Source organism: Protopterus annectens, chromosome 10.part0 (genome assembly GCF_019279795.1).
Source record: "Protopterus annectens isolate FY-2018-M chromosome 10.part0, PAN1.0, whole genome shotgun sequence".
In the NCBI taxonomy this organism is placed as follows: Eukaryota; Metazoa; Chordata; order Ceratodontiformes; family Protopteridae; genus Protopterus; species Protopterus annectens.
In genome coordinates this window covers 923,904,209-923,929,564 of record NC_056744.1, presented here as the reverse complement: position 1 = coordinate 923,929,564, position 25,356 = coordinate 923,904,209, and the positions used below count along the sequence as shown (strand labels likewise).

Below are 25,356 nucleotides of genomic sequence, written 5' to 3'. Positions count from 1 at the left end.
AAGAGCGATGGTTAGTTGCTTGTCTGATGACAAAATCTACTGGGTCACTCATGGCCTCATGTCCTTGAACAACGAGTACCCCTATTGCTCTGTGAAATACATATTGGTGTCATTGACTTGAGATGTACCTCCCTGGACTATATATGAGGAGGTACATGATGGAGCCCTCACACTGTATGTCTCAGGCAGGTATGAGTCTAGCATTCTGTAGCCTTCTTCCTTGTCTAAGGATAATGCAACAATATGAGCAAAAAATAATTGACTTCAATAAATGGATAAGCTTTTAAAGTCGTTTGAAAGGGATCCAGTATTCATCAACTGAGGAGGATATAATCAGACCATGATGCTTCACCAGAAATGGCCTATATATTTTCCCTCTAGGCTTTTGATTATTGGCAAAGACATTGTCCACTCTCATAGTGTCCTTTTTAGGCAATGCAAACCTGATAAACCTACCAACATAAAGCAAGCAAAGGAAAATATGAAGGTGTCACTGATTAGTGCTAAGAGCCTAAACAAGAAACTTCACTCCCTACAAGCCCTACTCACCTTGGAGGACATAGACATCTATGTAGTGACTAAGACATGGTTTACAACAGCAGAAAGCACTCAAGTTGTGCAGGATTGTAACACCTTCCACATGGCTGGAACAGCAACAGTGCAGGAGGAGAAAAGGTGGAGATGTCTCAATCTTCATCCAGAAGAGACTCACACCAAGGCTGGTAAAGCAGAATGATGCACTTGAGCCTCTTCATGTCCAAATAACCATCAGTGAGGTCCCATACAACATATTAGTTAGATAAAGAATTCCATTTATGATCCTAAAATCATCATTGCCTTTCTATAGGAACTGGAATCACTCAGAAATAAACCTAATGCAATTTTCTTGGTGATCTAAACTATCTAGCTATAGACTGGGAAACCTACACCACCATTAGTATATAAGCGCAGAGAATCCTGGACTTTGCCAGTACAAATGCCCTGGTACAATTAATCAGGATACCCACTAGAGGAAACAATATCTTGGATCATGTCCTTACTAATATGATGGCATCCATTACCATCCCTTGCATATCTTCATCACTTTTTATGACTATCTGTAAAGCCATTTCCTTTGAAATAAAATCAAAATGAGAAACATCTTACGAGCAAGGTACCTTTAAGAAATTTCTCTACGACAAAGTACCTACTCCCTAAGTTATATGTTGTCAAGCTTTAAATCCCCACCAAACCTAGTTAACCCTGCAGAATATGCCGAAACAAACACCTCCACACTATACTAGCATGTACACAGCTGCATAGTTGCAGCTGTACCCTGTAGGAACAAGCACAGGGCAAGCCCCAGAAACAAATCTCCTTGGTGGAACAATAATATCAACAAGCTTTACAAAAAAGGAGGAGAATTTTGCCCTAAAGTCAGAACAGTAATTCCAAGAGTGATAGAGCCCTCATCATTGAAATAAATAAAACAACTCTGGAGGTTATTATAATACACCAAAGCCAGGTCTTAGGCTAAAAGTGCCACCCAAGCCAAAGGCAATCACAAGCCCATTTTTAGTTATGTTCATAATCTACAAATCGCAATGCAACAATGCACTCAGCTGATTCTGAATAATGTCTACACTGAGGCGGAAGATATAGCTAACCTAGCGGCTGATAAATACAGGTCAACCTTTATCACTGTCTCACCTTTGTCTGCCTCAAAAGCACTATCAGAAGCTAAAAATAATGCACTGGGCTGGTCATGGCAATATCCCTTGATGCATCTTAAATAATATGAAGTATGAGTTAGCCACCCCTTATCAACACTGTTTAACCTCAGCCACCATACAGGTTTTGTACCGAATTAATTGAGAATAGCAACAGTCATTCCTCTGCATAAGGAATGACCTTCTGCAGACCCAGGCAATTAGAGACCCTAAGTCTGACCAGTTTCATATGCAAAACCATGGAAAGACTTATCTTGGAGCTAATCTATAAGGAAATAGGAACCCTCTAAACATTGAACCCATCCCAACTTGGATTGGTCAAGGGCAGATCATGCTTACTCAGCTTGGTGGATTTCTTTGAAAAGGTCACCAAATCAATAGATGAAGGTAAAATGGTACACACGGCGTACCTCAACTTGAGCATGGCTTTTGATACAGTCACATATTTGGACATAGTTTATAAAAGATATAAGTGAAATGAATACTGGATTTAACAAACTGATATCTAACTGCATTAGTACAAGCCAGAATGAAAGTCAGCAGTTTGAAAAATCCATCACAAGGTTATGAAAAGAATATAAAGGCCTCAAAACATATAATAATGTCAAATTAAAAAAAACTCTGCTTAGGGCCACTGCAAGGGAACTGTCACAGTGGTGTTAAAAGCTGGGCATGTCTAGCCACTGATGACTGCAAAGTGCTGCAGTTAGTCCCTCAAAAGAGAAATTGGAGTACACCACAACAGGATTGAAGCTGAATCTTGTGCAGCATGCTTATTTCTGGTCATGGCTTATAAAGAGTGTATTGACTGCACCACGTTAATTCCTGGTTATGGCTTATAAAGAGTGTATCGACTGCAGCATGTTCATTCCTGGTTATGGCTTATAAAGGGTGTATCGACTGTGGCACGTTCATTCCTAGTTATGGCTTATATCCGACTGCAGTGTACTTATTCTTGGGTATGGTTTATAAAGAGTGTATCGATTACAGCATGCTCATTCCTGGTTATGGCTTATAAAGGGTGTTTCAACTGTTGCACACTCACTCCTGCTAATGGCTTATGCAACAAAAGCAGAAATATGACTCTAGTTGGATGTCGTTGTGCAGATAGTGCTGTATTTCTTTATCATGCCAAACAACAAACAGATGGGCTACACAATTCATCTGAATTGTAGGTTTCTGCATTTCTGTGGTTAGTCCTACTTTGCCATAGTGTTCCTAATGATTTTATTCATTTATTTTTTTTTTATCTATAACTTTCCACATGACTTGGAGGTTTCCAACATATTATTTCCTTTACTCAGCAACAAATCATTTTTCAGTTTTCTCTTTCACTGGACATTTTTGAGTTTTGTATACCCTTTTATTAGGACTACATCGTATTGACTATTATTCATTGAGTTTTGTCATTTTATATCATGCTATCAGTTCCTGTATTTTACATGATGCAGCCCCATTGATATTTTGCCTTTCAATGCAACAACAATACTTTTGTCTTCTCATCCATTTCATTTCTGACTAGGTTTTCTAGTTTGTAGTCTGTGGACTTATCTTTTATTGCATGCCTGTTTCATATATAGGCTCATGACATGTCAGTGGGTTTGTTCAGTTTGTTTCTGCCCTGTGTTTTAGATTAACTATTTTACTTTTAATTTAACTTTGTTGTATGTTATACTGTTTTTTCACTTATTTCATTTTCATTGGCACAGTGCTTATTTTTAAGCACATTATGCCCACACACAACTTTGAAACAATAACAGTGCCAAAAATAATAAATAACCACAAAGCAGCACCATGGAAGAAGAGAGAAACTTAAAACTGACAATAATACACATTTTAAGTTAAATGCTTTTGTCCTTAAGTTTACTGGACTTCATCAAAACTACAGTCAAAAAACAGTCTACCAAATAAATAAATACTTTAAAATCATGTGACCAACACAGTAACCATTTGAAATGTTAGGACCCACATTAGTGAGTCCTTAAATGCTGACACAGAAAGTCTGAAAAAATGGACTTCTATATATTAAGTTCAAGATGGCCATTTCTCAGAGTATTCTGTTTTCTCAGAGGTATGGCAGTCTTGGAGTTTGCATATATAAGTTTGGGTGGGGTACAGGGGGATTGAAAGACGAAAAGAAATGTTTGAGATTCAGTCTTCTGCTGAGTGTTTTTTTTGTGTGTCAACACTCGGTGGTACAAGTGCCAGCATTTCACTAATGAGCCAACCAGCCTCCCAGTTTTGAATGTTTTTAAAAAGCATGTGAAAATGAGACAGTTACTATAAAAGACAAATTTAAATTATTCTGTACATACTTTGGAAAAGTCTTTTCGATAAATTGGTTAGCAATCTCACATATCCTTACTCTGAACTGTGAAGCATTCAGACATTTTCTGTAGCAGTACATCTTTACTAAAAATCATTTTACATTGGATAAGTAGCAGTATCTATTAGGGATATTCACTACTTTTACTTTAAACAACTCAAGTTAAGGCTTACAGAACATAAAGTAATACCTTCAATGCTTTGTTTTCAGGTATGCTCTGCTGTACAGAATCAGGATTTTACAGTGATAGAAGATTACTGCACAGGGCTTAAAGCTCTGCTTTACTTAATGAGTATTGAGGAATTTCACAGCTGGGATGGCCAGAGCCCACCAACGGCACGCCACCAGAAGGGTAAACCTGTGCCAAAGATTGCAGACCTCTTTGGAAAGGTATGTTACTTTTATTACACTTTAATTTTAAAAAGTATGTAACCCCCTGATGAGCAACAGCATTTGTGTAGCTACACCAAACTATCAAAGTGAAGGAGAAAATGAAAAAGTGAGTTTCTTTCTAAATGGAACTATTTAAGCTTTTGTTTCACTTACTAAGAAACTTGAGACAGGAGGGACCAAAAGATAGCAGTAATTAATGATGCTGAAATGACCTCTAAGTCTTGTTTAGAACTAGTTAAAGTACCAAATTAGCTGAAAGTGATAAGAAGTCAACACTAGATGTGATGGTAACAGGGAAATGAATAGACATGAAACCATATCGCAACACATGCTATAACATTTTAAAGGCCTTGAATACTAAGAAAGACAATGGTAACAATAACATCACAAACCATCAAAAGAAAGAATGAAAAGGAATTCTTGGAACCAATTCATGAATGGAACACATAAGTGGTTGTACTGGTGCATAAAATTAGTGTTTTCAGACATGATGTCGTAGAACCAATAAGGTTATTATGATGTGCAGTCAAAACATTTCAGAAAATTGTACTTGACTAGGGAAACTGAGCCATTGTGTCAGCTTATTAGAATAGTTCTCGCACAGTTTGCTTTTAAGAAGACCCTTTCAAAGGCAGTCAGCCATTTATTTTTCTGGAGTAGTATGCATGGACCTGAAGATAATGTGCTTCAGGGTGATGTCATTTTTATTAACCTTGGTTTCACATTTGATTACATTAACCATTCTATACCAGTTCATAAAATGAGAGCTATAGGCTGAATAAAGTTCATGCAACCTGTCTTATGAATGGTTCACATATGACAAGAAGACAAGGTAATCATGCTGGGGAATGTGTACAACTTTGGCATGGCAGTATCACTATACTATAGTTTAGAGCTCCTATTGCTCAATCTGTAAATGAGTGACCTCACTTTACCAAATAAGAGCACAATACATCAGCATTGTTCTGATGATGTATGCTACTCAGAATTATAATACAACGGAATTATAACAGCGGTTTATAGAATTCTTTAGATAGCCAAGTTGTTTTGCTGAACTCCTAATAATATGATGTCTATATGGTTAGATTGTCACATATGCCCTTATGAAATCTAAAAGATCTAGGTATGTATTTTTCAATGGTCTGGATTGTAAAATAAATGTCATGGCATTGACTTTTAGATATAAAAACTGAGAGCCAGAATGATAGGTATGTAATACCATCTTTCATAAGTTTAATTAGGCTGATTGTAAAGTTCACTTCATAAAGTTATCAGGTTACTGGAGATCTCAAGATGAGCAACGTGAAGAACCCACACCAGGAGAGTGCAGTGAAGAAAGAACTACATCTTATAACAACAAACATCCAAGAACTGTCACTAAAAACATGAGCAACGTGAAGAACCCACACCAGGAGAGTGCTGTGAAGAAAGAACTACATCTTACAATAACAAACATCCAAGAACTGTCACTAAAAACATGAGCAACGTGAAGAACCCACACCAGGAGAGTGCAGTGAAGAAAGAACTACATCTTATAACAACAAACATCCAAGAACTGTCACTAAAAACATGAGCAACGTGAAGAAGCCACACCAGGAGAGTGCAGTGAAGAAAGAACTACATCTTATAATAACAAACATCCAAGAACTGTCACTAAAAACATGAGCAACGTGAAGAACCCACACCAGGAGAGTGCAGTGAAGAAAGAACTACATCTTATAACAACAAACATCCAAGAACTGTCACTAAAAACATGAGCAGCTCGAAGAACCCACACCAGGAGAGTGCAGTGAAGAAAGAACTACATCTTATAATAACAAACATCCAAGAACTGTCACTAAAACATGAGCAACGTGAAGAACCCACACCAGGAGAGTGCAGTGAAGAAAGAGCTACATCTTATAATAACAAACATCCAAGAACTGTCACTAAAAACATGAGCAACGTGAAGAACCCACACCAGGAGAGTGCAGTGAAGAAAGAACTACATCTTATAATAACAAACATCCAAGAACTGTCACTAAAAACATGAGCAACGTGAAGAACCCACACCAGGAGAGTGCAGTGAAGAAAGAACTACATCTTATAATAACAAACATCCAAGAACTGTCACTAAAAACATGAGCAACGTGAAGAACCCACACCAGGAGAGTGCAGTGAAGAAAGAACTACATCTTATAATAACAAACATCCAAGAACTGTCACTAAAACATGAGCAACGTGAAGAACCCACACCAGGAGAGTGCAGTGAAGAAAGAACTACATCTTATAATAACAAACATCCAAGAACTGTCACTAAAAACATGAGCAACGTGAAGAACCCACACCAGGAGAGTGCAGTGAAGAAAGAACTACATCTTATAATAACAAACATCCAAGAACTGTCACTAAAAACATGAGCAACGTGAAGAACCCACACCAGGAGAGTGCAGTGAAGAAAGATCTACATCTTATAACAACAAACATCCAAGAACTGTCACTAAAAACATGAGCAACGTGAAGAACCCACACCAGGAGAGTGCAGTGAAGAAAGAACTACATCTTATAATAACAAACATCCAAGAACTGTCACTAAAAACATGAGCAACGTGAAGAACCCACACCAGGAGAGTGCAGTGAAGAAAGAACTACATCTTATAACAACAAACATCCAAGAACTGTCACTAAAAACATGAGCAACGTGAAGAACCCACACCAGGAGAGTGCAGTGAAGAAAGAACTACATCTTATAATAACAAACATCCAAGAACTGTCACTAAAAACATGAGCAACGTGAAGAACCCACACCAGGAGAGTGCAGTGAAGAAAGAACTACATCTTATAATAACAAACATCCAAGAACTGTCACTAAAAACATGAGCAACGTGAAGAACCCACACCAGGAGAGTGCAGTGAAGAAAGAACTACATCTTATAATAACAAACATCCAAGAACTGTCACTAAAAACATGAGCAACGTGAAGAACCCACACCAGGAGAGTGCAGTGAAGAAAGAACTACATCTTATAATAACAAACATCCAAGAACTGTCACTGAAAACATGAGCAACATGAAGAACCCACACCAGGAGAGTGCAGTGAAGAAAGAACTACATCTTATAATAAGAAACATCCAAGAACTGTCACTAAAAACATGAGCAACGTGAAGAACCCACACCAGGAGAGTGCAGTGAAGAAAGAACTACATCTTATAACAACAAACATCCAAGAACTGTCACTAAAAACATGAGCAACGTGAAGAACCCACACCAGGAGAGTGCAGTGAAGAAAGAACTACATCTTATAACAACAAACATCCAAGAACTGTCACTAAAAACATGAGCAACGTGAAGAACCCACACCAGGAGAGTGCAGTGAAGAAAGAACTACATCTTATAACAACAAACATCCAAGAACTGTCACTAAAAACATGAGCAACGTGAAGAACCCACACCAGGAGAGTGCAGTGAAGAAAGAACTACATCTTATAACAACAAACATCCAAGAACTGTCACTAAAAATGGACAAATTTAAACACAAAATGGATACTATCAAACAAGAATGCAGTAAACAACTGGAACTTCTAAATGGAATAGTAAAAAACAATCTGAACAGATTCTTGCCTTAGCAGAAACAGTAACTGACCTAGATACTAGAGTGACAGAAAATGCACATCACAATGAATTTCTTCTGAAACAAACACCAGGCTGATTGAGAAACTGGAAGGCCTTGAAAGTAAATCAAGGAGGAATAACATAACAATATATGGAATTCCTGAGAAAGAAGAGGGTGCTAACATGAGTCAGTTCCTCAATAACTGGTTTTCATCAGCGCTAAACATGCCTGAATCCCTCTCTTTTGGAATTGAGAGGGCTCATCAGTCCTTGACAAGTCTAGCTTCATCTCTGAGTTCATCTAACCCCATGTATATTATAGTTAGATTTCTTTCCTTGCAAGACAAGGACTAATTCCCCTATTAAGATGGGTGTAAAAGTTATTTGTTTTGACAATGACTACACCTCTACAGTTATATCCAGAAGAAAATAGTGTGTTCCCCTAATTAAGTCCTTGAAAAAAGGCAGTATTAAAGCTCAAATTCTTTTTCCTGCAAGAATAAAAATCACCTTGCCAGAAGGAGTAAAGATCTTTGATTCCCTACAAGAAGCAGTAGAATTTTTCCAAAAGAAGAAAATACTGTTGGACATAGAAAAAATGGAATGGTCATCCCAGAGTTTGAAGAGACAGGCAACAAAAAATGGAAGGTCTGTGAAGGAAGGAAGGAGCAAACAAAACTAAGAAACTAAAGGACAAATTAATAAATTCCTTCTAATTTTAAATGCTTTGTTTTATAAATCATAATATATTTGATTCTGGTAAGTCTCTATGCTGTAAGGTATTGTGAATCATTTTTATTATTAACTTTCTCTTTTCCTTTCTATATCTACTTCTAATTACATATACTGCTAAATATTTAAATAACTTTTTCTCTCTCTCCCCCCTTATTATTTTTTGTTAGCAATGTTCCTTTTCCCTCTTTTCCCCATTATAAGTAGTTTACATACTTTTCCCTTTTAAATAACTGCAAGTGATGTATGTCTTCTAATTCTTCAGTAATAGTATAATATGACTTAATACCAAAGTGCATTTTTTTTTAGTGGGTCAGTGGTGGGGTAACAAGGTGTTTCTGATTAGTGTTTCAACTAGATGTTTTAGACTCTTTGTTTAGATACATTTAAACATTAATACAATACATTAATGGTGTTTTATAGATAGCTAAATATATATATATATATATATATATAAAGTCCCCCCTTTCTGTCTCTCTCCTGGCCTGGTTAACTAGTGGGTAAATGATTGAAATGTTATAATATGATTTCGCATTTGAAGCAGATGTTGTTACTTCTAAATAGCTGTTTTTATATGAAAGGGTTAATTTTTCATGATGTTGAAGTTTTGTGAGGAAACTGGTGATCTCTGTGACTGTTCTCATTGTGGAGATTCATGACATTCACTGACAAGGCAGCTTGAGTGTTTTTTTTTTTTTTTGCTTTCTGTAAACTTTAAAAGATTAACGATCTGAATTTCCTGCTGAAAATGCTTTTTTCTTCACTAGAGACAACTTCTGTTGTGCATGCACCTATTTAGATACTTTTTAACAAGTTTATGAAGCTGCAGCTTGAGGAAACAACAGTGATGACATCATTTGACCTTTTGAACTTGTTAAATGGTTGTACTTGGAATTCTTTTCTCTTGAAATTCTATTATCCTTCACTAGATAATTTAAATGGTAAATAATTAGTTCTGATAAAAGTGTTTAACTCCTTTGAAAATGCCTATATTCTCTTATAGATGCATACATTCTGCAGATTCAGTGGACACTATTAGTAACTAAATGACATCAAGTGAACTAGGAGCTGCATTAAAAAACTCATTATGCATATTAACATCAGACTTATGTTATATAAACCTGTAGTAACTGAACAGAGGGTTGTGAGGCCCCCTTTTCTCCCCCCCCCCCTTTCCGATGAAAGATGTAAACATAGATATTGTTAATACATTTGAGTAATATGTGTATAATTGCAAAATATAATAGTTATGTTGTAATAACTGTTTATATATATATATATATATATATATATATATATATATATATGTATATTCAACACATCCTTACATGAAAAATGTTAGATGACTGATAAAATGGTTAAATCATCTGATGTTTCTTGAAAAGTCTTGGAAATATTGACAACCTTCTTAACCGTCAGCTTCTAATGTTTATTCATACTTTGAGCCTATGGGTATCTCTGGCATATCTACGTATTATAGGTGCTGTTATCATATGTGACATATTCATATAGCTTCAGATATATTAGACACTCTCATTCTAATGTATATTTCATGGATTCAGATTTTTTTAGTTGCCTTCATAATGCTTTTCCTTTTTGTTTTTATACTATATTGTAAGCAGAGGTGGATAATTTGTATCTTTTGGCATTGGAGAGGTAGTGGTGGTTGGATGGATTGGTAAAGTTTTTAACTAAACCAGAAACTTTGTTTCATGTATGTGTTTGTAAATAGTTTTAGGTTTTTGAAAGTAGTGCTTAATACACATTATGCATCCATGATAAGTAAGTTTTCAGTAGATTTCAAGTCAGCATGGAAGAAAGGTCTTTCAGTTAGTAATAACATACACATTATAGTCAATGGCTTATAAATGTTTATCATTAAATATTAATGGTTTGAACAATAATGTTAAAAGAGCTGGTTTGCTTAAATATATCAAAATGCATAAAGCCCAGATCATCTTTTTACAGGAAACCCAGCTATTAAAAAAGATCTACAAAAACATTCATTCAATGGCTGTACCATCTGGCTGATTCATGGTTTAAGACTAAGAGAAGGAGCACTCTTATTCTATGGGAAAATACTTGTAACTATGCCAAGAATTATAGATACAATTTCAGATAAAGATGGGATGCTAAGCATGGTTATTTTGGAAATCAATAGGAAGTATTATACTTTGATTAATACATACTGGATACCAGGACTGAGTACTACATATGTTGACAAATATCTGGACCTGATTACTTTAAATGCATATGGGGAAATTATAGCAACAGGTGATTTTAACTGCCTATTATCAGGCAATGATACTTCAAAAATGGTAAAATAAAACTAACATCTCAAGACAAGAAGTTAAATGACTTTACAAACCAGATGAACCTTAAAGATATACATGGTCTAAGAGAGCATTATTCCTTATTCTGTACTCACTATTCATATTGGTTTGGTACACAAACAAACATTGATAAGGTATTTGTATCAAATAATATATACTCTAAAATAAATGACATATGTGTAATGACTTGTCCACTTTTGGACCATAATGCTTTAAACTTTACATTAATTACACATACAGGTTATTTAAGATTTCTACAGAGAATTCCTGCTTACATAACTAAGTTAAAAGACTTGAGGGAAAGGTTAATGAAAGAAATAGACATGTTCATGGAAACAAATGATAATAGTGGCATGACTAATGCTATACTATGGGACACATTTAAAGCTTATATATATATATATATATATATATATATATATATATATATATATATATATATATATATATATATATGGTAGAATAAAATCTTGGTACCTGAAAAAAAAAGGAGAGAGTGGGACAAAGAACTTTTAGACTTACAAAAAACTAGACAAGATAAAAATGGATAGAAAACCAAATAAAATAGCATATAATGAAATTTCTAAATTAAATCAAAAATGCTTAGAAGTTCTGAATCATATGGTGGACATAAACCTGGAAAAATTGAAATTACAATCTTATGCTGTAAATCCCAAATATCTAGAGAAATTAGTGGTAAGATCCAAAAAAATAAACAATCAAAATCTTATTAATGAGATCAAATATAAAAGTGATGGTTCAGTTAAGAGTACATCTAACTTAATGGGCATGTTAGAAGTGTTCAAAAACTACTATAAAGATATAAATAACACACCACTTTTGAAGACAGATAATGTAATAAATACTTTTATTCAATACAATATAACTACTATGGTGTCAATGCAACAAAGTAACATATTAAATAAACAAATAACACTAATAGAAGTGAAAGAGCAAATAAAAAATTTAAAAAATAATAAAGCTCTAGCACTTGATGGAATAATTCCTAAACTATATAAGATTTTCCTGATTATATAATAAAGAAAAGGATGAGTGCCTTTACTATGGTTAAGCAAAAATGTATAACAACCCCATCGTGGAACTACTCAATTATCTCCCCCATATTAAAACAAGGTAAGATCCCCAAATCTTGTGATTCATATAGGCTAATTTAATTACTAAACACTGATTATAACATTTTCATGACAATATTAGCTAATAGGATAAAGGAAATATTACCTAATTGAATACATAATGATCAGACAGGGTTCATTCTTCATATAAAAGTGCAAGATAACATTATTAAATTACTATCATTAATAGACATAGCATGCAAATACAAAAAAAAAACAACTAACTGTTATCAGCCTAGACATAGAAAAGGCTTTGGATTCCATTAGTTGGTCTTATCTACAAAGAATTCTGACTGGTTTTGAATTCTCTTCAGATTTTTTCAACTTATTAATGAAAATATATAGTGGGGCACAAGCTTATTTAAAAATTGGATCATGCCTATCCTCAACACTAGAAATCCTCAAGGGAACTAGACAAAGTTGTCCTTTGTCACCATTATTGTTTGCTCTTTCAATGGAACATTTTGCTACCTATATCAAAAACAAGCAAAACATAAAAGGCTTTCAAATTAATAATGACTATTGTCCTAAGATGCAGTTATTTGCTGGTAATATGTTGTTAATGTTGGGTGATATTGATGGTTCTTTGCATGATGTTATAAATACCTTAAGCAAGTTTGAAAGAATGTCAGGGTTTAAATTTAATCATAATAAATCCAAAACATTACTAATTAACAAAAATATCAACAAAAACCTAAGAGAGAATAGCCTGTTTAATTGGGAGAATGATGTATCAAAATATGTGGGTGTCAGTATAAAGAGTACATAGAAAGAGTATGTTAAACTAAATTGCAATAATTTAATAACCACCAATAGTGAACTAATCAAAAGATGGAATAAAATGTTCTTCACAATGGTGGATAGGCTCCCTTTAATTAAAATGATAATTTTACCTAAAATTTTGTTTTATATAAAGTCATTGATACTACCCCCTCCCAAAAACTTATTTAAAAATTAGATTCCATGCTACTTAAATTTGTATGGTTTCCCCTTAAAACCTAGGATTGCATATAAATGGCACATTAGAGCTTGAAATAGTAATGGGATAACATTCCCCAGCTTAGATCTTGATTCCAAATCAGTTATAATTAATGTAATATTACATTGATCATACCTACCTATATATCTGGCTGGAAAACAATACATGAGATTCATATAACTGATGTTAGAACTTAGAAAATCAATTTATGGAACAATATGGAATAAGTAGAGTTCATTGGCTTTTATATGAATTTTGTTTATTTAATAAGTTTGATAATTTTTCTTATGGCATAAATCAAATATTTAATAACTTTAAAAATATAATTGATTGTAATTACAACAGTAAACAATTTTTATTTCTTATATTCCCTATAGCATACTCCCCTTATTGCCTAGATTCTTTCAACATTAATGTGATGCAAAAATTAAAGGAAAATAACTTGACATTCTGGCATCAGTTTATTGAAAATAAGAGGATTAAACCACTAAACTCTTTTATCTAGTGTTGATAATAGTCAAGACAGCTGGTTGTTTATACACTCATTACGGCCGTTTATAGAAAACAAAATGAGAGTATCAATCAACCTAGAGACTGAATCTATACCTAGTTTGATTCAGCTTTTTATTAGGTGTCTTGAAAAGACAGATAATCAAAAATTAAGTATCTCACCTATCTATAAGATACTAAGAGAAAACACTCTAAAGTCTGACTCAGATTTGGAATTACTATGTAAAGATTAATGGAGAACAAATATCTGATGAATCCAAAAAATTGTTATTGAATTCTGTGTATGGTACCTCTTCTTCATTATATTGGAGATTGTATACATGGACATTTATATGAATAGGAGTTCATATACTCCACATAAAGTAAATCTTAAAACAGTGAAAGTAAATGTTGGAAATGTGATGAATTACTAGAGGCCAACTGGGTTCATATGTTCATTGAATATAGAAATGTTCAATACTGGAAAGACTTCAGATATTTTGTAAATGCTTTATGGTCTGAAAACTGTCATATTTCTAACTCACTAATCCTGTTCAATGTTCCTACAACTAATGTAATACCTAAATCTCAGATTTAGTTACTCTGGTCAGTTCTTGCAATTGCCAGAAAAGTTATTACTTTGAACTGGAAAAGTAAACGAGATCTGATGTTTAAATATTTTATTAATTTAGCAAAAGTTCTTTGTAAAAAAGAACTGCAAGCCATTTGTTATAGAACTCATGAAAATAACATGTCAAAAATTGGAAAACCTTTTGAACAAATACTGATAATTTCTCATGGATAAAATGATTGTTTATCATGGATGAATGCAAATATTGTAAATAATTTTGCTGTTTTATTGTATTTGTTAGATATACATTTGCTTATGTTTATAATGAAAACAAAATAAAAATGTTTTTTAAAAAAAATAAAGTTATCAGGTGAACCATATTCAAAGGATTGAAGTGGTGATGAACAATGAGAGTCACTGAGCTTAAACATCTAGATGTTACCAAGGAAGGGTAGTCCAAACAGACCATGTTATTCTTGTCATATCATAAAATTAAAGGAATTAAATGTGATTTGGCAATGACATTTAAAGTTTCAAAAGATCTTTACTTATTTCACTGCTTGGAATTGATATTTGGAAACAGTCATCAAGCTGAGAGGCTCTCAGTGGGATTTGGTTAGAAAATTAACTGGTTCATTGAATTTGTAGTTCCACAAAGGAATGTGTTGTCAGAACATGGAAAAATCTGTAATAATACTGAAGTGTGTAAAAAGGGAATAGATGCATATTTTGATGAAAAGGAAGTATGTTGTTAAGTAAGGATCAGGCATGCTTAAATTATTTTACTTAATCACCAGACACATGGATATAGACAGGTTCAGTAAGAGTCAACACCATGAAGCAGTTTCACTAAAGCCAGCCACTTTCAACAGTAATGAAGTTATCAGTTCTTCTCATTACTGCATGACAACTGAGATGGTGTGTGTGTGTGTGTGTGTGTGTGTGTGTGTGTGTGTGTGTGTGTGTGTGTGTGTGTGTGTGTGTATGTGCATGTAAACACACACGTGTATATATATATATATATATATATATATATATATATATATATATATGGGTCTACTTCCTATCTGCGAAAACCCACATCATCGAATTACATATCATCGAGACAAAATTCACGAAACACCACATCATTGAAAATTTAAATTCTTGAGCCCCACATTATTGAAAATAAGCACCATACGTGTAGAGACTGCAATCTCTGAGTTGATATATTTAATTTCCGGGGGGGTATGGGGGGTGCAGAGGGGCTTGCCCCCCTACAAAAACCTAGGAAGAAAAATATTTTTACTATTTTATTTTAATTAGAGGTTAGTTTTAAATGTGCATTATTGAGGCTCCACTTAGTTCTATAGTTCGTTGTGTCAGGTGTGTTGTACTGAAATGCTTATGTGGTGTTTCTTTAAGGGTGTAAAAAATTATGGGATGCTTTACATCAAGGATGTTGTGGTTTCACTTTAGGGTAAGTTATCTTGCAGGTATAACAGAAGGTTTTAATTTTTTATGTATAGAAGGATAGGTGGATAGAGTGGTTGTAGACATCTGGGGAGGGGTTTTTGATAATGTGGGATTTGATATTTTACATTTAAGTTGATGTGATGTTTCGTGCAGTTCATCTCGATGATATGTAATTCAGTGATGTGGGTTTTCATGGATATGAAGCAGACCCATATATATATATATATATATATATATATATACACACACACACACACACACACACACATATATATATATATATATATATATATGTGTGTGTGTATGTGTATAAATATATACATACATACATACATACATACATGTACACGCTCCAGGAGATGGCGTGTTCCCTGTTATAGGGGGTGCAGGGGGATTACCCACTTAAGAAGCAAAACATAGGTTCATAGGTTCATAGGTTGGTACTAGGCTATCAGCCCTAGGGCCTATACAAGCCTAGCCATAACAATTCCCTGGCTATTTCTTCCCACATTATTTACTTTCCTGGACCCCTGTCTAGCAGGGCGACTGGCGTGATCCCTGGGGTGAATTTCCTTTCTCCCATCCAAACGTCAAGGTTCCTCTTGAAGAGGTCCAAAGAGGCACTCTGCTTGACATGTATGGGCAATCTATTCCAGAGTCTGGGGGGTCTCTGGGTCAGGAACCTATCCCTCCAGCATGTTTTGTTTATTGTGATGACAAGGTTTAGATCCCTGGAGCGTGTAGCTCAGAGCAATTGGGATTTCTTTAAGTGTAGCATGTCCAACAGCTCTGGGTTTGACATGGCCTTGTATGTTAAGCAGAGATCGCCCCTGACGATATGCGACAGAGTATAGCTGGAGTTTTTTAAGGCGGTCAGCATAGGACATCTGCTTTAGGCCTGTGATTCTTTTAGTGAGGTATTTCTGAGGCCTTTCCAGTTGTTGCAGATGTATTGAGAGGTACATACCAAATGGGGCATTGTATTCTATAATGGGTCTAATGAGGGATGAGTACAGTGGGACAATGACCTCCTTTTTTCTGGATGAAAAGCCCTTCGTGATGAGGTGTGCCACATAGAAGGATTTCCTGACTGTTGTGGCGATGTGGTTATCGAAGGTGAGACCACTGTCCACCTGTGTCCCTAAGTCTCTCATCACACTTTCTGTGTTTAGTGTACTGCCACCTATATGGTAATTCATGGATACATGTTTTTTCCCAAAGGGGATAACAATACATTTCTTGGCATTGAGCTTGAGCCCATGGCTCTGGCACCAAGCATCTGTTTCTGTAAGGCCCTTTTGTACAGTATCCACATCATTTGGGGATTCAATAATGGCTCCCAGTTTGCAGTCATTTGCAAACTTTGTTAGCCAGAGTCCCTTAGTGTTGACCTGTACTTCAGAGAAGTAGATGCCAAACAAACACAAAAAATATACTTTAAGATATTGCTGAAAGTGATATTCCATGAATTAGCTTCAGGTATTGTAACTTACTGAAATTTCTTTTGACAATTAAGCTTGAATCCATTTATTCTATGCCTGGGAAAGTCTAGGAAATTCATATATAGATATGTATATGTGTGTGTGTGTGTGTGTGTGTGTGTGTGTGTGTGTGTGTGTGTGTGTGTGTGTGTGTGTGTGTGTGATATGTATCTATCCACATATATGGGTGTCATACACCTGATTGAAACACATTTTATAACAGCATTTTCTCAAACTGAGCTGATTGAAAATTTAAAAAATTAAAAAAAAAACCTTGTTAATTATATATATATCAACTGAGAGAACACAATAAAGTGAGAGAAGGGGAAAATCCCTAATCCCCCACTGTGCAATGATGTTGCACGATCTAATGTCGGCATTCTTCAGTCAAATGACTCAGTTTTGCTGGCATTCTAAATGTTCAATGTTCCTTTATGCTCGACCAACTATCTGGATGCTAAATGTTTAATTAGTTAGTTCGTTCGTTAGTTAGTAACTGGCATTTGATTACTGAGAAAATCCAACTGGGTAGGTGCCCATTTTTAGCATAAGCCTGGGGAGAAAAGCTCTAAAGTATTACAAAAGCATTTTAAGAACAATCATTTTATAATCTTCAAATAAAATAGAAAAAACATTTACAGTTTAAATAATTATACCAAATTAGACACAATGTGACTTCATTGGTTAAAAATGGACATAACTTATATAAAAATGGTTTAATGTTTGGAGAAAATTTAGCCAGTTTAGCGAAATTAAAGGTTGGTATGATACAAATAGGAACTGCAAAATGAAGTTTGAGAAAAAACAGGGTTATGCAAATTTAATTTGCCAGGGGATTAAAACTGGTTGAAGTCAGTAAGTGAGTGAAGACGAGGGAGTAAAGAGGTGTAAGGTATGAATAGGTACTTATTCATATTTAAGGATATAAATATCCTAGGAATGAGCCAGAACAAAGACAGATTTTCGCTAGGTGGTCTTTCAGAATGGTTTTAAAGGACTGGAGGGAGTGCATTGCCCTGATGCATAAGGTAAAGAGTTTCATGCCCTAAAAGCATGGTATGTGTACAGACCCAGCAGATTTGATAGGTTTGTGGACAGAGAGAAGTTCTTAGTCATTGGATTGAAATGACCAAGTAGGAACATACTTATGTGGAAGTGCTGGACAAGCAGATGGATGCTGGATGATTTTATAGGTGGTAGGATGCTGTGTTTGTTAGTTGATGTGGTAGTTCTAACCAATTGAATTTGTTTTGTACTATCCAGTGGTGGTTTGTGAAGGGTGTATTTGCAAATTTAGCCACTTTATTATTGCATTGTTCAAGTTTTGCTTTTTATTATGCCTAGAGGTTAATATGGATGGGGGCAACAAAAAGTAGTGAGGGGAGGTGGTAAGTAGTGGCAAGTGTAGTTGTAGTTGTATTGGTAAATAATATTTTGACTCTATAAAGAATCAATAGTTTTGGTGAGTGTTTTGTATACACTTTTGTATATGCAAGTTGTTATCCTCCACTATCATGTCTAATAATTTGCTATGAGAAGTGACTTCAGTGGTTGTATTATTAAAATAGAGTATTTTAAGTTTTATTTTACATGACAGAGAGATTTGGGGAAAAAAGTAGCAACTTTTTTTTTTTTTGGAGTATGTGTTGTGCATTTCAGAGCCATGTTTTAGTGGCTGTTAAAACTTTCACTTCCTGCATAATCTTTTTGGAGATGTACCAGGTTGTTCTATGTGTTTATGATTGTGGAGACATTTGTGTATTGTATTAGGGAGGCCTGTTGTGTGGGTGTCTAAAGGGTGTTGTTGAGAATATTAAAGAGGAGGAGACCAGAGATAGAGCTTTTTGGTACACCAGTGGTAACTGTGAGGTATGGTTAGAGGGTGAAATGCCATTTTACTGATTGATACCTTTGGACAAGTAGCTATTGAACCATAGAAAGTTGGCTGATATAGACCTATTGATGACATTTGAAGTTGAAGTTTGCTGTGATAAATACTGTTGAAGGATTTAGGTAAGTCTAGAAATAAGGAAGAGACTAGTTTGCTGTTACCGCTAGCTTTATTGACAGTATCTACAAAGGTTAGAAGTAGAGTGTTTATATTACAGGAGGGATGTTGTATTGTATTGGGGATAGGAGTTCTTCCTGTAAGAGATATTTTAACAATTGTTTTTAAATAAATCTTTTAATTATTTTGGAGAGGGAGCATGTAACTGCTATAGGTCAAAGGTTAGTGATAATATATATATATGTGTGTGTGTGTGTGTGTGTGTGTGTGTGTGTGTGTGTGTGTGTGTGTGTGTGTGTGTGTGTGTGTATATATATATATATGTGTGTGTGTGTGTGTGTGTGTGTGTATATATATATATATATATATATATATATATATATATGTATATATATATGCATACATACACATACACAGTAAACTCTCTGCACTTTCTATTTTCCCCCTTGCAAAACATACCTTACATTTTTAGAGTTTTAAAAGGGAAGATAGGAATAAATTCCCTCCCTCCCCAGCCTGAGAACAAGTCAAACCAAACAAATAGTATAGGGTACAGTATTAGTCAGACCTGTTTTAATAGTAACTCTCAGGCAACCAGAAACTACAGTTATCCAGCATCTACCAATCCCTATGGGTGCTGGTTAACTGAGAGTTCTGTGTGTGTGTGTGTGTGTGTGTGTGTGTATATCTCCATACATATTTGTAAATGTGCTTGTATACATGGCTATACTGAATACTCAATATGCTTGAGTTTAAATATTCATTACACTAGAATTTAATCCACTGACACAAATGGAAACCTTTGAACCCATCAAAAAAGAATAGAACCATCTGGTATTTGGTACAGATGGTTAAAGATGTGAAAGTTTTGATATTACAGGGGTTGAATCATTCAGTCCTCATTTGCATATTTTTTAAAATTTGTATTACCCTTTCCTCTGCTACTTTTAAAGCCTTCGCAAACCACCATTTTGCTTTATTTACCTTCTTTCTGTTTGGAGATTTTTTGATGCTTTCTGCTAGACTGTCTTCTGTCTGTTTCAGCAGGTGTTGTGTGCAACCAGTTCTAATCCCTTAAATCAGTTCTTCACCTGAACTTCATATTTACTTGGAATAATATTAAGCTGACATCTCACTGCCTAGATAATTTAATTCTAAACTTTGCTATAAGAAACTGATAGTATGAGCCACAGCCAGTTTTAGGTCTTGTTTTTGCTAACCATATAGAACTATTCTTCTGAAAACTGTATAATCAAAATCTGTTTTTGGTACTGACCATCTGGTGATAACCATGCATAAAGCTAACTGCTTCCACTGTTTCTGCAGCATATTCATAACAACTGAAACTTTTCCAATTATCTTTCAAAATTTTCAGAATGCTGTTACTATCAATTGTGTATGTTGTGATAAAACTGTCTTGAAAGACTGGTGTTTACATTTGTGTCCCTAATAGATTTCAATGGATTTCAATGGATCCTGGACTCTAATTTTAGATGCAGTTGTATGAAAATGCTGCAAACAGTGGAAGCAGGACCTAGAGTGGTATTTAGGAAAGGTAAATCACTAAAACAGTGCACTGAAGGTCAGAATAGAGAAAGTAAGAGGGCATTAACAAATAATAATAACAAACAACAATAAATAATAACAAATAATAACAATAAATAATAACAAATAATAATAAAGGGGCACATTTAAGTGTTATTTTTGCACCCAATGCAAACATATAATAGAGAAGGACTTTGTGATGATTAATGGGTTCAACATTTTCTCAGATTTTCATTGCAGTTGCAATACTTCATAAATAGTTTAGTTAGCCAAGTGTCAAGACTGTGATGGTTTTTATGCAGGAAAATCCAAAAGAGAACTTTGTGATAGAATATACAAGTATTTTTTGGATGTAAAAGCCAGAAGGATTCTACTGCTTTGTTTAGACATTTATCAAAATTTCCTACTCTCAAGTTTTTATTTTTTGGTTTAGATATTGTCACAAAGAATAGTAGAGGGGGTCCTTGGGATGATTTACTTGAGCTGTGTGAACTTGAATGGCAAATCTGATTAAATGCTCAAACATCACCAGGTTTGAGTGATGGACTATCACTGGCTAGTGTTCTAAGGTTACGTTCGTATGATGTGTTACATTTTTTCTGGGTTTTGTGAAGTCTGTCTTTTTCTTCTTTTTTTAAGTGTATGTTTCTTTATCAAACTTATTTTGTGGACACACACTTGATGCAAATGACTTTGTAACTGGGGGATTTGATTGGTCTTGATTAATCATGTGACTGGGAGAGGAAGTGTTTAAATATGAGCATTGCACTTATTTATTTTTGTATTCTGGTTATACTCTATAAAAGCGCTCAATATTATTTTTTATATAATAATATTTCTCGTGATTTTTACTAGTGGTCACCGGACCTGATTTCTAGCTCCATTTTCAAGTTTTTCAAGGTTCTTGGACTGATAACATCAACATCACCTTAACTGCCTCCACCTTAATCCCGTATTTGTTTGTTGAAGTCCTCTGTAAAAGGGTAGGTAATGAATGAGTCTGAATTCTCCTTCCTTTATTTTAGACAGCAATTCCATGTGAACCATCTAAAAGAAGAAAAGAGATCCAAAAAAATAGACCTAATATTCTGCCCACTGTGACCTTCTCAATGTTCTTCCTGACCACAGCCTCCATAATTTTGACAGAACTTTAATTCCTGCAGAAATTCGAAGTGGAAGCCATCCATTTTCAAGAAAAATCTCTTAAAATCTCTTACTTTGAATGACAGTCAGAGTAGGAGTGCAACAAATGATGCAGGATACACACCTAGCTGCTTATCTTGAAGGCCCTGAAAAGACTGGCTTTCCTGAATGTCCCAGGTGGAGCTGTCAGCCACAGTTACTGATAAAATGATGTTCAAATGTGTCTAAGCTCTGTCTTTTACTGTGAAGGGGGGATGAAACTGGCCATTCTTTGCCCAACATTTTATTGCAGAATGTTCTTTTTCACACATATGCCCAAAGTGGCAAGACAGCCAAATGCAGTGGCCCCTGTTAAGCACCCAAGAAGCCTTCTGTTTACCTCTGAGGTCTTCTGGTCCCCTCAGGGTATGAATCTAAGTTTGTTAGTCATTGCTCCAAGCCATATATCTGCATTTCACTCCTCCTATTTTAATGCCCTGTTCAGTGCTTTTGACTTTCCAAACTTTTGCTCATACCCAAGCAATGCCAAGCTGCCTCTAAAGTTGTAAACCTCCATAATGTTAAGAAAATGTCAGAAGAGGAAGGGTTTTCTGGGGTTCCTTTTCTAAAACGAACACCATGAAATGGATGAAACCCACTATCTGCCTCACATACCTGACTCCTCCTGTCTGATTCTTATGTACTGCTGCCAGTGTTGCCATGAAATCTTTTGCCCCATTCTCTGTACAACTCTGTGATTTGTTGGATGCCTTCTGGGTTAACGAAGTCAAAGACATCCAGGAATTATCTCTTGATAAATTTATCTTTACCTCTTTAGGAATTTGTGACATAATGGCCACCCTTGGAGAAAACAAAACGGGGTCTACCACATCCTGGACCATGGCAGACTAAGTCATTTAGGCCATCTGGCCAATATGAGTGAGACGTCAAAAGAAATTAATAAGCATGCCGCTTGCCCCTGGCTACTCATACTCCCCTCCTACCTAGCTGCTGCTGTGAGGAAAAAAATGCCCCCTCAGTCAACAGCATGGACCACCCATTCTCTGATAGGGCAGTTAAAAATTCTGACATTTAGTTTTCCACTAACTGTCATTGGAAAATAAACCCCTCTTTCCTGTCTATTTGAACTTCATTACATTGATGCATTGAGTCACATTGGTCATACTCCTTAGGGACCTGGAAAAGAAGTGGTTCAGCAATGCTCTTATGAGTCCACTGTTGAGGTTTCTTAGCTGCGTTGCTGCCTCTCAAAATATTTGTCTCTGAAGCAACTGACATTCATGTCTTGGATGTGGGAGGAAATGGAATCTTTGAGAATTGGTGAAATTCCACTGTCACGGCCTCAGAAATGATCTAGCCTGTTAGGCAGTGCTCTCCCACTGGAACATCTAGAGATGCCATGGCATTTAAAGAGAGAGAGAGAGGGAAAAAAAAAACAAAAGAAAAACAGCTCATCATCACTCAGCAGTAATTAACAATTTAGACCCCCTTAAAATAAGCCAAGTACCTCCAGAAGACCCAACTCAACCATACGTATCCTTTTTAATCCCATTATTTAGAAAATATGAATGTTTAGACTTAACAATAAGGTCATCCTGTCATGGAAACAAATGATGTAAAAAAAAGCCAGCAGCCACTATGAATATAAACCTGTAGATGGCCAGAATTCAGAGCTAAATATTGCATTATGAAAAAGAAGGAGACCCTCCCCTTCACAACTTGGCATCACAAGTAAGATGCAATATTTAAGTTATCTGCCTTTCAGAAAAGGCCCTACTCCTACGGCAAAGACATTAGTGTGCTAATCCACCAAATGACACACAAACCCTAACTATCTAACCAAATGTATTACTTTCTATAGTTATATCTGTATTTTTTAATACTATACATTCAATAGCCAGCAATATGGGTGATGAAATGGATGGGATACAACCTCATGTCTCTGTCTTGAAAAACAAGCACTTAGCTTGATGTATAGACAGTAAACCTGATGCTTATTGGGTTAACATCATTTAAGTCATGACAGGGGGAGGAATCATAACGCTGAAACAGGTACTTCCTGCTCCCAAATTACATTACTACATCCAACCCATTTACAACTTGGGTGGGTGTTTATCTCAGCTCCCCAGAGAAACAGCTGTGGTAAATCTGGCAGAAAACCTATGACAGAAAAAAACTTCTGGCACCATGGCAACGAGTGACAAGTGGTTCTAATAGTAAATTTTACCAATTTCCCAAATGTAAAAACGCAAACTGGCAAGGGGTTTGCAAGCACTGCTCCAAAAATCCCTTCACAAAACACTAGATAAAGCCAAAACAGTGGGGAAAAACAGAAGCATAAAATCAGGGTCAATCTATTCCTGTTTTTGTAAAATATCTAATTCCACACATAACCAAAGCAACACAATATCAGATTTGAGTCAGTACACACCTTCTGAGCAACAGAAATACAAAACACCAGTTTCTGATACAACTGATTGACTGCACACCTCAATCACACAATAAAAAAATCAAACATTTTATGGGGAATAGGGCAAAATATAAGGCAAAATAAGGAACACACTGCCAAGCCATGCACAGCCAAGATGAATGCATGTGGAAGAAACCTCATGGAACTCACCCCAAATCAAAGCCAGGAAACAAATCACTGAATGACAAACATCACAAGTAGCCTGGAAGTACTAAATAAATACCTGCTGTATGAGACTAGTCTAACGATATGGCTGTTGACAGATAAGACCGACCAAAGCAGTTCACCTAGAATTTAAGGAGAGCAGGTTGACCTTCTCTCTCTGACAGCCCTTAGACTTTAAATAGTTAATGTTTTGCTTTTATTTATTTATTTATTTTTTATTATTTGACAGCTGAAAGTATATTTAATAAAATGACACAGTCTGGCACCCCTACCCCAACAGAAATAACAGCAGCTTTCCTTTCATGTCTACAGAATACCTGACCTAAATATCAGTGCAATGAAGGCTAAAATTACCTTTGATAGATAAGTTTTGATTGCAACCAAAAGGCACTGTATTTCATTCAACAACTCCTAACCTTGAGTAAGATATTAACTAAAACCCTTTGTTATCCACTGAAGTTAGCATTTTATCTATATCTATCTATCTATATATATATGGATAGAGAAAGAGAGGAAGTGTGTGTGTGTGTGTGTGTGTGTGTGTGTGTGTGTGTGTGTGTGTGTGTGTATATATATATATATATATATATATATATATATATATATATATATATAAAAACAATATATATATATATATATATATATATATATATATGTTTTTTATTTTGTTTGTTTTACCTTAAAATATGCCTAAACAAACCATTGGAGCGAGCGCCAACACTGAAACTGCCTGTGTAAAACCATCTTCCTTGGCTGCCTGACAAGGCAGATTACTGTCAAGCAAATGAGTGAAGCAACTGAGTTATGTTCCCCATCAAGCGAATAGTTCAACC

The 25,356-nt window shown here is 35.2% G+C and overlaps 1 protein-coding gene across 1 annotated transcript in view; it reads left to right on the top strand.

Moving 5' to 3' along the window:
* Positions 1-25,356, top strand: part of DPYD (dihydropyrimidine dehydrogenase) — a 4,342,678-nt gene that overhangs the window by 3,956,675 nt on the left and 360,647 nt on the right. The window contains exon 20 of the mRNA XM_044085707.1: positions 4,246-4,425. Within this exon, the coding sequence (XP_043941642.1) occupies positions 4,246-4,425 (180 nt within the window). The remainder of the gene's footprint in view (positions 1-4,245; positions 4,426-25,356) is intronic.